This window comes from Gnatocerus cornutus, chromosome 7 (genome assembly GCF_029298725.1).
Source record: "Gnatocerus cornutus isolate USDA-ARS CGAHR chromosome 7, icGnaCorn1.1, whole genome shotgun sequence".
NCBI classification, from domain to species: Eukaryota; Metazoa; Arthropoda; class Insecta; order Coleoptera; family Tenebrionidae; genus Gnatocerus; species Gnatocerus cornutus.
In genome coordinates this window covers 17,257,834-17,273,390 of record NC_142239.1, presented here as the reverse complement: position 1 = coordinate 17,273,390, position 15,557 = coordinate 17,257,834, and the positions used below count along the sequence as shown (strand labels likewise).

Below are 15,557 nucleotides of genomic sequence, written 5' to 3'. Positions count from 1 at the left end.
AGCGCCTAGCGTGTAAAAATTCTGAATTACGTTCTGTCTGAGGTAAGCTGTCCGAAATTGAATTTACAGTTCAACGTCCTCTAATGGTAACAGCCGAAGTAACTCGCCATTCCGCGTTTTGACAAATGTAATTTTCACCCGACAATAAAGAGGGGAGCCCATCATTGAGTACTTAATAGACAGCGACGAGATTGTGTAAGTTGGGGCGATAGCCAGAGGCGTCGATGTCGTCGACTATTCAGCAAAAGGTGGCTTGCAAGAACCAGTTCTCTGGCGACATGACTTCAAGATAAGGTTGACGGATATTTTGCCGTCGCTGTTCAAATAGACGATGGCAAGTCACGAAACCTCTGCTGATGCATTAGAAACTCGATTGTGGTCGCGTGTGCTAAAGTTAAATACATTCGAACGTAATGTTTCAAAGTATAAAGAAAAAAGCGTTGTGTTGACATTATGAAGGACACTGAATTGGACTTGAAGACGTGACTTGTAAACAAATTGAGTGGGCTACGTCCTGATTCAAAGCTTTCGAAAGTTAATTTCATTACATTGATGGCGTCATATTGATCGGTTGATACTCGGAGAGTAAATGCTTGCTCCATGTAGGGAAACAAAATTTCAGTTTGTTGGGGTATTTGTCTTGTAATCATGAAGTCATCTTCAGTTTAATATTCGAAAAGAGAAAACACTGAAATAAATGGAGTTCTATTAATATTCGGAATTCCGCCAAAAGCGGGAATATTATGGCACGCAAGGGAGCGGAAAGACGGTATTTGTCAATAGTGGTAACTTTATTCCAACGCTACAAAGTATTTTGCAACGATTTGTCCCGGCGCATCCACCATTTTTACCGCCCACCCAAAATCTTTGTTTCTTACTTTTTTTTTTATTTTCGGAATTCTAACCTTTCATTAGCACATTCCTTTGATACTCTAATTTGAATCCACATTTTCAACTTTATGAAAATAAACTTGATTGTTAGTTCTTGTATGTTCGGGATTGGAACACAAACAAGCCAAAGTTGCCTGTTGCAAACTGACTGACATTTCATGTCAGTACATGTTGGAATACATCCAGTTATGTTTCGTAACTTGACCGTTTAACACTGTCAGAAAAGTTTGAGCTTTTTATATGTTTCTATTGTATATTTTTTACATTTGCTTATAAAAACCCGAAAATTATATTTTTTGTGAACTGTTTACATTTAATCAACCTCTGAATATTGCACAATTTAAATAAAGCCTACGCTAATTTATTAAAAATATTTTTATTGAGGTCAACTGACTGTAAATAATAATATTTTGATGGTAAATCCTGTAAAACAATTTTTATTTTATTTATAATTGGGTTTAATTGAGTTATTATTTACTTTATTAATTTCTCCGCAAACATGGGAGATTAAACGAATCGTTTTGATTGAAAATAATTGCGCTTTTAGAGCATCGTTTCTAGATAAAATAAAGCAGCAAAGCCGATTCTAAAAATCAACTTTTACTACTCAATTGGTTTTCAAACTCAGACTTTTTATTAAAATTCAAATCGCGTAAGTAGCATAATCGACTATTCCATCCTACATTCTTAAAAGTAATGAGACAAAGCATTTGTAACCGTTCTATCTATCACAATAAAAGTCGCATAAAACGATCTCAAACTTCCCGAATATCCTGTCTGCTGATTCAATTTTCGCTACTAATTATTATCGTTAATGAAATGAGACTGTAGTTACAATAATTTTGAATGTGAAACTATTTTAGTCATAATTCTACGGATATTAATGTGTCCAAACTAATAGTGTGAACTCCAATAACAATTTTAATTTCTGGTTCTGGCAGTCGGTAATGATTTTCTGTCAGAATGTTAATTTCAAGTTGTTTAAAAATTAGTTATTAGTTTGCATTGCGACGGATTTTATTATCAGTTTATTTAATTAAATTTCTTGCTTAACTTCTATTTTTAAAATCCGATAGTATGAAGATCTCGACTGAGATTGCAAGCTTAATTAACTTGTTTATTAAATCCGTCATTACTATAATAACACCATTCTAGACAAAATTATTCTGCAGAAAGGCGTCTAGAGCAAACCTACATTTTCAATGGTAATTACCGCCATTATGGCAGCTTCATATTACGCTATTTTTCCTCTCGCAGATAAGTAAACAAAGTGCAATTTCTCTTATGTAACATCATATTGTTTTACATTTTATCAGAGCAACATCAGTTTTATTAGTACAAATTTGAAGCTAAAATAAAATAATTTTGTTGCGTCTAGTTAATATTACCAGCATGAATTTATTTGCTTAATTAGTAAGCTTGCTACTTGAATCGAAAATTTGTTTCCGTACTTGCATAAATACAGAAATTCTTCCTTAGGTTTATTAACTTGTAACGAACAGAATATTAAAATTGCTTTTTATATTGTAATTAAGTGTTGGATTAAACTGGAAAGTTGGAAATTTAACTTGTAAACAGTTGCATTCAATAAAAACTAAGAAAAATTTGTGGAGAGACAGAAACTCGATCTAAATTAATACAAATATTTAGTCAATGTCTTTGATCTTGGAAAATTGTTACGCTCTTGCTTATTATTTTCAACTTTGCTAGTGCACAATGAGTAGTAAACTTGATACAAATGATGCATTTTTAAGACGAAGTTATATTTGAAGTTTCTAACATGCTCCTTTGAATATCACCCAGACAAATAATTTTATCTAGCTGTGACTAAACTCTATAAACTCCCGTTTAAAGGTAGATCCCGCATTATCTTCGTTTCCAAATCCGCTTTAGATTCGGTGCCGTTAGTTAACCGCTGATTTATGTTTTGCGTCAGTGTACTTTTAATTAGGCACTTTTTACACCGGATTTATCCGGAAGTGATATGGAGGGGCGTGTATCCTTAACAGGGAGCGGTTGTCGAGCGTGCAGAAGGGCACTTAGTCCATTGCCTACTCCAGGTCGAGTAAATCAATCTGACGAGGAAGGACACGCACATTGGTCGCCAAGTTTCAATCTTCGAGGAAGTAGAAACACGGGATTTTGCAGACGGGTGCTAATTACCCTGTTTGCTGATGTAACGATAACTTCGGGGGTCATTACAAATATCAGTTTTGCATATCAGTGTTTTTATTACTTTGTACTTAAGAGGTTTTCAGTGTAAAAATAATTTGAACATTTAAATAAATTTATGTAAAACTTTTCAACCTTCCAAGTATTAAAAATACTAATTAAAAATTAATTTGAAAAGCCCTCACCTGCAAAAAAACCAAATTCGTGAACTTCGTTTTCCGTTTATCCAAAATCAGCAAACCAACCCAATCAACACAATTCTCCAATTCCAATCCGTTTTTCCAAATAAATAATTAAATCGCAAAACATACACACAGACGTTGTAAATATTTACCTGCGGGGCTCAAACAATGTCAAAATTCAACTTATTTATTAACAATTATACAGCTTTTATCAGAGTTTCCATCAATGATTCCTCTCTAATTTCCTCCACTCACCCTTTTCATTTTGGTTGAAAAGAGTTAATATAACTCATATCTTCCGGGGCTACATAAAAGTTAAAAATGTTGATGCATTCCACAAGGGCTTTTTTGTTCGGTTTTACCATTACAGCGTTTCCTAGTTGAATGTTATATTTTAATAGGATTTGAGAGGGAGATTTTTGGTATCGCGTGCTAATTTCTTGGATTCTAAGATCATTTAACAGAGCTAGAGGGGAGGAAATGATGATTTCGATTCCACGGGCTTCGCAAGACGATTTTTCCTTTCGCAACGGGAGATTTTCTACCATGTTGACATGAGGGCACACTCTAGGCTCTTTGAGAAGTCCCTCAATATCCTCGGAGGTAAAATTCCAGACTCCAATTGCTCTAGAAAGCCGCTGCTCGTACATCTCTTCCAGAGTTTTCCAGGAATCCGAACAGTCAGTTAAACACAAATCGACATAACTCGTCTGAAGATTTTCTAATTTGATCAGATCATTGTGGGTTCTCTTGATGAGAAATAAATCCTCTCGTTTGACCATCTTGCGTTGGATTTGTTCCTGGAGAGCTTTTCCGAGTTCCTTTTCATTGTGGGTACAGTCGAAAAGGCGGTAACCGGCATCAATTGCGTCTTTGATCGTTTGGCGAATATTTTCATGGTGCACGTCCTGTGAAAATCCCAGTATCGTTAGTGTGATAACGGGTTAAGATAAAGCACGTCAAACTATTACTGGAGCCAATAGTTAGATTGAAATCAAGTCAATTATGCAAATGGTAACAAAGTTAGGAAAGTTGAAAACTCACTTACCTGACACGTGTCTATACTTCATACCAATTGATAGTGAGGTCCAAATGTCAAACTTGGCCCGAAATTTGGGACTATCCCAAAAAATTGTGTGGAGGAATGTACTTCATAGGGACATTTTTATACACCAAAAGTTGACGACCTTGTCTGACAGCACTTTGACAAAAACGTCAACATTTGTAAACATTGACAATTGGCTCCCGTATTTACGGAAATTTGAAGTTATTTCAAAAAATTGGAATGGCTTTTGAATAGTTTTCAAAGAAGTGGATTATTTTTCTAGTTGTTGACAATAAAATTATAAAGTTTGTGTGGCCAGCAGTCGTATGACTGAAATATTTAAGTTGTTAACTTATTAGAACTGGTTAGAAGTGAAACACATGGAGAATTTAGCAAAGCTTTTAATATTTACATAGTCAACTATAAAGTGTTCAATTCGTATTTAGGTAAATTCTAACTACCTCAACCATCGAGGATTTTGAATTGCTGAATTTGAATACGTCTATACCTCACATATCAAAGATTTCATGTTGTTTTAGTGTAGGAAATAAAATGTCGTCTTTTTCCAAATTATGACCAATTGTCATGGGATTCACTCTGAGGTGCGGTTGTCAGCACAAAACTTCCCATTGCAAAGAAGTTTAACAAAGTTGTGTCCCTTTAATGGTGCATTTTTAAGATTTGTAGCAATTAGACGGTTCCAAAAGTGTTTTCCTTTACAAAAGTGATCACTTTTTTTAATGATATCGTATGTGTACACCAAACAAACTTTGCAATAACCAAACTATCAAATAGAAAGAAATTGAATGTGGCCTGAAATACACTAAAAATTAGGTCTACCTTTCTTGAATGGTGAAACTTACAGAACAGTGAAGTTCATGGTGGCCAGACAATATTCCTTTGTAACCATTGAACTCTCGTCAATAGTTTATGCTCTAAAATTTTAAACAAAATAACGACCCTCATGTGAAACCTTAAATGTCAACTTACACATTGGTACAGAGCAAATGAAGACCGAAATAGCTTTTTTTAACGTTGGCGCAAGCATTTTCATCCGCTTACAATCCACTTTTTGAAAACCAGAAAATGTCATCAATTAAAACTTTGACTGCGTCATCCCCCTCAACTTCATTACTTTGCAAGTAATACCAACTTTTCCAAAATTTCCTAGCATAGTACAATACACTGCTCAATGTGTATATACTCTTTAACACTAAAATGGGGGCCACACTATCAATTGGTATGAAATATAAACCAAAAACTGGCATTTCCACGCCATTGCTTAGTTTGATATGTTCCATCATTGACTGAGTGATAATAGAGATAAAATGACGTATCAAAAAATGTCAGATAAGACAAGCATTTCCGTAATTAAATTTTAGCTTGGTATTTCTCCTTTCAATAAGCATAAACATTTAAACGCGAAATATTTCCCTCATTTCATGTCGCTGTTAGCTACTTCCGAGAAAATCTTGTATTCTCTCATTTATTCTCTCAAAACGATTACATTCCGACGGTAACAAGCAAAAAATATACGTCTTCTAAAACTGCTATCAGCTCTTATACTTACCGCATTGTAAAAGAACGAATTTGCCGTTACAACTCAAATGTTCCATTTTCTTTGAAAACCATTCAAGAGTTCTCTTATCTCGGGTGAAATACGTCCTTAATTAGACAGAGTGCTCGTAAACGTTTAACCATAATTTGTTTATAGTATTTCGATGATAACACTTGAATATTTTGTGCGTGATTTTGCAAAAGCTTTTATTAAATATGCAACACTTACACCTCAATGGGAAACTCGTCCTAATTCAATATTGATGAATCTCGAACGACCCACCATGTGCATGCATATTTCACGACATTTTCTGGTAATGGATTAAGCAGAGTTATTGTTTCAGTATTATTGCGTTTCAATGAAAATAATTGTTTGAGGAGCTTTCGCGCAAATTGAAAAGTGGGTAAACTTTGTTTGGCAACTGCCTGGAATATAATAAATTCATTACAAAAAAGTTTGAGGAATTTGGTGCTTCTACAACGATATTGGCGCCTCCACCATTTTTTCAACTTTTTGGTGCTCTGTATCTGCGGAAGTACGACCAATCCAAATTTTTTATGTAAATCTGCTTTGGTCAATATTTTGTCCGGAATTTTCGGTGCTCCACTAAACTCCGGAGTTTTTTCCCGGAAAAAAATCCACCGAAATTCAACTAAAGAGTTCGGGGAACTCAATTTACTAAACATGACAAATTTTTTATAACAAATCGTTTGGTTTTAACGGACCCAATCAAAATAGTGCGAAACTTGTCAAATCAATTTTTTTCATGGAAAATATTTCAATAATTTACAGTTTCGCATCGTTTGAAAATGGTCAAACATTGATTTATTATGCCACTGCATTTGTAACATTTTTGACAAGTTTCACTCAGGTTTAAATTTTACATAAAAACGCATAAAACTGTTCGTTTCGCATCAAATTTGTGCCTACAAAACTCATTTCAACACGCTTGTGTTTTTAAAATGTTAATCTGGACAACTAATCATTATTTTCCCGATTGTTTACCCAAAATTTCCCTGTGCTTATATTCGATAGCGTTATTAAAACCGTCGGTTAATCAAGAAAAACTCACTTCCTCCGCAAGTTGTTTTAAGCTTAAAGGCAAAATCGGAAAATGAAACTCGAAAACAAATAATCTAAAAAGTTGTTTTTTCAAGATGGAAAAGTGTAATATTCCCAACAATAGCTCCTATCCTGACTGTGTTGATCTATCTTTTATAATATTTATTTTGTATCATCTTTCCCCTTGTCGTATATACAGAGAACGGGGGCAGCACGCCCTTGCGGAATAATAATAGTCTTCATCGACAGGTAAATCAAGAACAATATTATTGTGTAAATAAGTACGCATCAGTTCTAAAGAAATACGTGTGAGTTAAATAAAAGTGACGGTGTTCGTAAGTTTGTGCGATAGAAACTTCAGGATCCATCTCGCTACTTGTTTTAACAACTTCTAGTTTAAAACTTCGATTAAGTTAAGTAGACTAGACTTTGTCGGTTTACTATAGCCACTGTTTCTCTTTTATCCTAGAGAAAACTGTTAGAAAGGATCATTTATTATTCATTCGAGGGAGTTGCATAATTGTACGGAAATTATACAGAACGCAACGGTTTTATTTTTGCCCCTAAATTCATGTAAGTGATGGAAAGTATTCACTGTGACCCAATTTAAAATCAAAAAATTATTGTTCGAAGACTCCCAACAGTAAATTATTATTTTTCATATTTGTTTCCAATTCCTGTAAATTTCGGGTCTGTCAATATCGAGTTTTCCGGTTTTTGCGAAGACCTCCCGAGAGATCCTAGAGGACAATAAGATGTTAAAATAATATTCCTGTCCGAGCTGAGTTTACCAATCCCTGCGTGGTGACAATCAAGAAATCGATAACGAACCGGAGGTAAGTTCCTCATAAAAATGTTAATTAACTTTCACTCTTAACTTAGAGTACGATGGGGTAATAGTGGCCACCCTCTCAATTTGTTTGCTGTAGAAATTCGACACCCCCGCGACTTTGTCAGTCCTTTCTTCTGCAATTTCTCCATTGCCTTCAAGGTGTCTACATAATCAATGTCACTGGGAATACACAATCCCGTTTTTGGATCCGAGGGGAGAAACTCGCCCTCATCCCCAATCAATACTGATAATTTTCCCAAATGTTTCTTTTGGTGATGAAGGTCTTCACTATCTCGATTTTTTTTCTATAAGTGTCTATATCCGGCGTCGATGGCGTCTTTAACTGCGTGGCCTGCTTCATCTTCACGACCTGGGCTCCCTAATTAACCAATTAGAATAACGCGAAATCGATATTTGTGGTAATTGGTTCAAACCTGGAAAGTTCCCAGTCCTAAAGCCGGAATTGTTATGCCATTGTTTAGCTTAATTAAGGGGACATTTGCTATGATGTTTGTTATGCTGTGCAGCTGATAGAAGTGGTTTAGAGCCGAATGTTGTATCAATTGTTGCTAAAAATAAATTCATTAATTTAAGTTTACACAAGCCGCGTCAATTATGTGATTAAAACGGATTTGGACAACTATTTGGAATTGAAATTATTTTATTCTGTTGTGGAAAAGTTTAGAATAAATAATAATTCTAGGGTTTATCAAAATATTTTAATTTTATATTGAAATTGCAATAAAAAATTGGGATTTAATAATTGGCAATAATAGAGAGAAAACTTTGATTTTGTTCGTAATTTTGTAATAAATATCTCAAATTGTGGTTTTTGTGTCTACACTGACGTTATGTGGCTCAAAAATTAACATATTTTGATTTAAATTTTAAAAAGACACCTAAAAATTGGAATTTCAAAAGTTATCTAGTTTTTGCCACTTTTACATTTTTCGGCGTACCCTAAAAATGTTTATAGAAAAAACAATACTTCTAGCCCATCAGACGGTTCTATTAAAACCTCTGTTATAAACTCGACTATAATTGAAACTTGTTTACAATTAATTAGTGTTTCGCCAACATTGAAAGCCATGTAAATAATTTTAGATAACTTTTCCACCTCCATTGTCTCCTAAGTACCTGTAAATTGCAGCGTCACCATTGCACAATTTCCCAATAGATTTCATCATTGCCTCCCAGATCAAACCCTTAACTTGTAGGAATAAATAACAAAATAAACACGTCTGACAATGATAGTTACCGTGTTGTAAATCTCCAGTTCAAATATGGCAAACATACCTGTAATTAAACTGAATAATGGTCTCTCTATGCCGGTTTTAGGCTTGGGCACTTGGCAGGTATTTAATTTTTTTGCAACTGAAGCGAATTTAAAATTCTGTTTATTCATGAAAGGGCCCTCCAGGCAAAGAAGCTGAAGTAGGCCAAGCTGTTAAAGACGCAGTTGACGTCGGTTATCGACATTTTGATTGTGCTCATGTTTATGGAAACGAAAAGATAATTGGTGATGCTTTGCGAGCTAAGATGAAGGAAGGTGTCGTGAATCGACAAGAACTTTTTATTGTGAGCAAACTATGGAATACTTTTCATAGACCGGATTTAGTGGAACCCGCTCTGAAGGAAACTCTCAAGAATCTCCAGTTGGATTATCTCGATCTTTACCTGTCCCCACGCCTTCCAAGTAAGCCTCAGTTGAATAAATTTAAATTTACCACTTTCTATCTGAAGGAAGGACCGGATCTACACCCAACAGATCCAAAAACAGGTCTCTTTCTTCCCAGTGACGTCGACTTTGTGGACACTTGGAGAGCCATGGAAGCGGTACATAAAAAGGGTCTAACCAAATCAATCGGAGTCTCCAATTTTAACAGTCTTCAGATTGAGAGACTTTTATTTAGTAAAGGGAGATTTTTCAGTTCTTTTGGGACGACTGGTTTGGTTTTAGATTGAATGTCACCCCTATTTGAACCAAGCCAAGTTGCGCAAATTCTGTTCCGATAAAAGTATTACAGTAAAGCCTCATTTCCACGGTCCGTTCTAGAGAGAACAGAATTTGATTTACGATGAAATTTGAGTTATTGCACCATATTTTGCGGTCAGAAAATTTGCAAATCCTATTGCACCCTTGGTTTACAATCCTCTGTTCCGATTCGGGCGGACAAGCTGGTTGAAACGCCGAATCACCATACCACGGACTGCTACATTTGATCGTAACCAAACAGTTTTAATTACTCCAATTCTTTTAATTTGAACACTAATTTTTTATCATAATGTTAATAAGGTTAACTTATATAAATGTGGATTCATTTTAATAAAGATGGCGATAAATGCAGATGAATATATTCATTTCCTGCATTGTAATTTACAGAATCATTGTATGAAAAAAGGTGGATAAATACAGGTAGGTTTCTTATTTATGTAAGTGGATTAACCCTTTTGAAGTAATTGACAGGTCTCTGTATTCTTATGGATTTAGTTAGGTTTATTACCTGGAGAGTTAAATTTTTTATTTGATCCTGTAAATTAAATCTGCTAAATAGATTTTAGTAGAATTTACTTACACAACATATCTACGAAATAAGAAACTTGAAGGATCAATGAAATTAAATAAATTCTGTACTGGTTCAACTCAACGAATCATCTTGTCTGTTCGACATCACGGATATTTCAATACAAAACCAAGACAGAACGGACAGAACCAACTTGTTCGTCCGACGTGTTATAATTTTTAGGAGAATTAAATAGCCACTGATCAAATACGCTACGTTTGATATTTGAGAATGACCTTAAATCTTATCATTTGAACTTTTTTTTGGCCATTTCATACGTAATAATCTGAAAACTGCAGCTACTATTTGATGTTAAATAACTTTCATTTTTACCAATCAATTGTCAGCAATCATGAAGTGCAATTAAAAAAAATTAATTAGGTTCTCTGCGTTTCGTCTCGGTTCTCTGTCGAACTGTCCGGTGCGTTCTGTCTTGGTTCTGTGTTGAAATGTCCGCCGAACCGATGTCGAACAGACAAGATGGTTCGTTCGTTCAGTTGAACTAGTACAGAATGTTCTTAAATTTGTTTCATTTTATTTATACTTCAAGTTACTTATTACGTGGATATGTCAGCTATGGTAATTTTGACTAATATTCAGAAAATTTAATTCATAGAACAAAATTAAAAATTTAAATCTTCAGGTAATATCTCTGACCAAAATCCAAAAGATTCAATTCATAGAACGCAGACCAATCATACAAAAATCCCTGTTTTTCGAACGTACAAAATAATCTCATAAGTTAGGTTCATTCTATGCGGCCAATTTTATTACTGTGCGTTCTGTGTTTTGTTCTGTGTTGAAATGTCCGCCGAACCGATGTCGAACAGACAAGATAGTTCGTTCAATTAAAGCAGTGAACTTTATATTGTAGGTAAATTCTCATATAAACCGTCGTAAGTCAGAAAGATTCAATTTATAGAACGAAATTAAAAATTTCAAATCTTCAGGTAATAAGTCTGACCGAATCCACAAAAATACTACCTGTCGGTTTCTTCAAAAGGGTAAATCCACTCACAGAGATAAGAAACCTACATACCTGTATCCATTCACGCCTGTTTTCATACAATAATTTTGTATATTTCATTGCAATATTTAGCTTGATGTTAAAATAACTTCTCCACCAGTAAAATAATGTCAGGAATAATCAATTGAAATACAGTAACATTTTTTTATTTCTATTTAACGAGATTAATTATACAAAAATTCTGAAATGCATTGTTTATTGAAAGTTTTCTCCAAAGGAGCGGCTAATTTCAATTATTCTGTGCGTTTTGTGTTGAACTGTCCGGTGCGTTCTGTCTTGGTTCTGCGTTGAAATGTCCGTCGAACAGACAAGATGGTTCGTGCATTTGAACCAGTACAGAATGTTTATTAATTTATTTTATTTTATTTATATTTCAAGTTACTTAGTTCGTGGATATGTCTGGTATGTTAACTTTCACTAATATTCAGAAAATTTAATTCATAGAACAAAATTAAAAATTCAAATCCTCAGGTAATAACTGACCAAATCCACAAAAATACAGACCTGTCGGTTATTTCAAAAGGGTAAATCCACTCACAGAAATAAGCAACGTACCTACCTGCATTCATTCGCGCCTGTTTTCATACAATGATTCTGTACATTTCAATGCAGGAAATAAGTATGTTCATCTACATTTATCAGCATATTTATTAAAATTAATCCACATTTATATGTGTTATTTACCTTATTAACATTATGAAAAAAGTTAGTGTTCAAATTAAAAGAATTGAAGTAATTAAAACTGTTTGGTTATCACCAAATGTAGCAGTCCGTGTGTTGGTTCGGCGTTTCAACCAGCTTGTCCGCCCAAATCGGAACAGAGGATTGTAAACCAAGGGTGCAATAGGATTTGCAAATTTTCTGACCGCAAAATATGATGCAATAACTCAAATTCCATCGTAAATCAAATTCTGTTCTCTCTAGAACGGACCGTGGAAATGAGGCTTAACAGCGTATAGTCCGTTAAGCCTCATTTCCACGGTCCGTTCTAGAGAGAACAGAATTTGATTTACGATGGAATTTGAGTTATTGCACCATATTTTGCGGTCAGAAAATTTGCAAATCCTATTGCACCCTTGGTTTACAATCCTCTGTTCCGATTCGGGCGGACAAGCTGGTTGAAACGCCGAACCAACACACGGACTGCTACATTTGGTGATAACCAAACAGTTTTAATTACTCCAATTCTTTTAATTTGAACACTAATTTTTTTTCATAATGTTAATAAGGTAAATAACACATAAATGTGGATTAATTTTAATAAATATGCTGATAAATGTAGATGAACATACTTATTTCCTGCATTGAAATGTACAGAATCATTGTATGAAAACAGGCGCGAATGAATGCAGGTAGGTACGTTTCTTATCTCTGTGAGTGGATTTACCCTTTTGAAATAACCGACAGGTCTGTATTTTTGTGGATTTGGTCAGTTATTACCTGAGGATTTGAATTTTTAATTTTGTTCTATGAATTAAATTTTCTGAATATTAGTGAAAGTTAACATACCAGACATATCCACGAACTAAGTAACTTGAAATATAAATAAAATAAAATAAATTTATAAACATTCTGTACTGGTTTAAATGCACGAACCATCTTGTCTGTTCGACGGACATTTCAACGCAGAACCAAGACAGAACGCACCGGACAGTTCAACACAGAACGCACAGAATAATTGAAATTAGCCGCTCCTTTGGAGAAAACTTCCAATAAACAATGCATTTCAGAATTTTTGTATAATTAATCTCGTTAAATAGGAATAAAAAAATGTTACTGTATTTCAATTGATTATTCCTGACATTATTTTACTGGTGGAGAAGTTATTTTAACATCAAGCTAAATATTGCAATGAAATATACAAAATTATTGTATGAAAACAGGCGTGAATGGATACAGGTATGTAGGTTTCTTATCTCTGTGAGAGGATTTACCCTTTTGAAGAAACCGACAGGTAGTATTTTTGTGGATTTGGTCCGACTTATTACCTGAAGATTTGAATTTTTAATTTTGTTTTCTGACTTTCTGACTTACCACGGTTTATATAAGAATTTACCTACAATATAAAGTTTACTGCTTTAATTGAACGAACTATCTTGTCTGTTCGACATCGGTTCGGCGGCATTTCAACACAGAACAAAACACAGAACGCACAGTAATAAAATTGGCCGCATAGAATGAACCTAACATATGAAATTATTTTGTACGTTCGAAAAACAGGGATTTTTGTATGCTTGGTCTGCGTTCTATGAATTGAATCTTTTGGATTTTGGTCAGAGATATTACCTGAAGATTTAAATTTTTAATTTTGTTCTATGAATTAAATTTTCTGAATATTAGTCAAAATTACCATAGCTGACATATCCACGTAATAAGTAACTTGAAGTATAAATAAAATGAAACAAATTTAAGAACATTCTGTACTAGTTCAACTGAACGAACGAACCATCTTGTCTGTTCGACATCGGTTCGGCGGACATTTCAACACAGAACCAAGACAGAACGCACCGGACAGTTCGACAGAGAACCGAGACGAAACGCAGAGAACCTAATTAATTTTTTTTAATTGCACTTCATGATTGCTGACAATTGATTGGTAAAAATGAAAGTTATTTAACATCAAATAGTAGCTGCAGTTTTCAGATTATAACTTTTGAAATGGCCAAAAAAAAGTTCAAATGATAAGATCTAAGGTCATTCTCAAATATCAAACATAACGTATTTGATCAGTGGCTATTTAATTCTCCTAAAAATTATAACACGTTGGACGAACAAGTTGGTTCTGTCCGTTCTGTCTTGGTTTTGTATTGAAATGTCCGTCGAACCGATGTCGAACAGACAAGATGATTCGTTGAGTTGAACCAGTACAGAATTTATTTAATTTCATTGATCCTTCAAGTTTCTTATTTCGTAGATATGTTGTGTAAGTAAATTCTACTAAAATCTATTTAGCAGATTTAATTTACAGGATCAAATAAAAAACTTAACTCTCCAGGTAATAAACCCAACTAAATCCATAAGAATATAGAGGCCTGTCAATTACTTCAAAAGGGTTAATTCACTTACATAGATAAGAAACCTACCTGTATTTATCCACCTTTTTCCATACAATGATTCTGTAAATTACAATGCAGGAAATAAATATATTCATCTGCATTTATCGCCATCTTTATTAAAATGAATCCACATTTATATAAGTTAACCTTAAACATTATGATAAAAAATTAGTGTTCAAATTAAAAGACTTGGAGTAATTAAAACTGTTTGGTTACGATAAAATGTAGCAGTCCGTGTGGTGGTTCGGCGTTTCAACCAGCTTGTCCGCCCGAATCGGAACAGAGGATTGTAAACCAAGGGTGCAATAGGATTTGCAAATTTTCTGACCGCAAAATATGGTGCAATAACTCAAATTCCATCGTAAATCAAATTCTGTTCTCTCTAGAACGGACCGTGGAAATGAGGCTTTAGGGTCTCCTTCGAGGCCATGGCAAAAACCGGGCGATCCCGATGTCATTAACGACCCTAAAATCAAGGAAATTGGAAATAAATACGGAAAATCTCCAGCTCAAATTCTGTTGCGATATAACATTCAGCTTGGCAACAGCGTTGTTCCGAAGAGTTCTTCTAATAAGTTGAGATTGAAGGAAAATATGGATATTTTCGACTTTCAGTTGAATTCTGACGATATGAAATATATTGATACTTTTGATTGTAATGGGAGAATTTGTCCACAGGCTGAGTAAGCTCGGGATTCATTCAACCAATTTAAACTCGCTAATTGGTTTCCATTTTCAGGGCCAGAGAGCACCCTCTTTATCCCTTCAAACCCGAGGTGGAATTTTAATGTCAAGGGAAAACATTGTTTCGATATTCGGGGGTAGATTGTTGTGGAAGGAAATGTGTTTATTAAAGAGTAGGAAATATTTGCGTTTGAGAATTTAAGCGTCGTTTATTTTACCGCTAGTGCAAAAAGAAACGAAAACTACAATTTCAAAGTTCTGAAGCAGCAGCGGAACTTCATAAAATAGTTCGTTAGTTTATTGTGCGAGTCTCGGAGTTGCTTATTACAAAAAAGTTTTGTATCTATTCAACCCAATTTTTACATAAAAGCAAAGAAACGCAGGATTTTTTACCAAAGCACTACACGGCGAAACAATTATCTTAATTAAAACCACTTACACTGCAATTAGGCTGATTCTTGGAGCGGAACATTTCAAAAGTGCT

At 34.4% G+C, this 15,557-nt stretch overlaps 1 protein-coding gene and 1 pseudogene across 1 annotated transcript; one reads left to right on the top strand and one right to left on the bottom strand.

The window, feature by feature from the left end:
• Positions 1 to 3,418: 3,418 nt before the first annotated feature.
• Positions 3,419 to 5,596, bottom strand: LOC148171842 (aldo-keto reductase family 1 member B1-like). The gene is made up of 3 exons (XM_088041725.1): positions 5,543 to 5,596; positions 4,294 to 4,307; positions 3,419 to 4,153 (listed from the first exon to the last, which is right to left on the bottom strand). Exons 1-3 carry the CDS (start codon positions 5,592 to 5,594, stop codon positions 3,506 to 3,508), a joined length of 714 nt encoding a protein of 237 aa, XP_087897851.1. The 5' UTR covers positions 5,595 to 5,596; the 3' UTR covers positions 3,419 to 3,505.
• Positions 5,597 to 9,025: 3,429 nt separating this feature from the next.
• LOC148171841 (aldo-keto reductase family 1 member B1-like) lies at positions 9,026 to 15,177 on the top strand (annotated as a pseudogene).
• Positions 15,178 to 15,557: the final 380 nt, after the last annotated feature.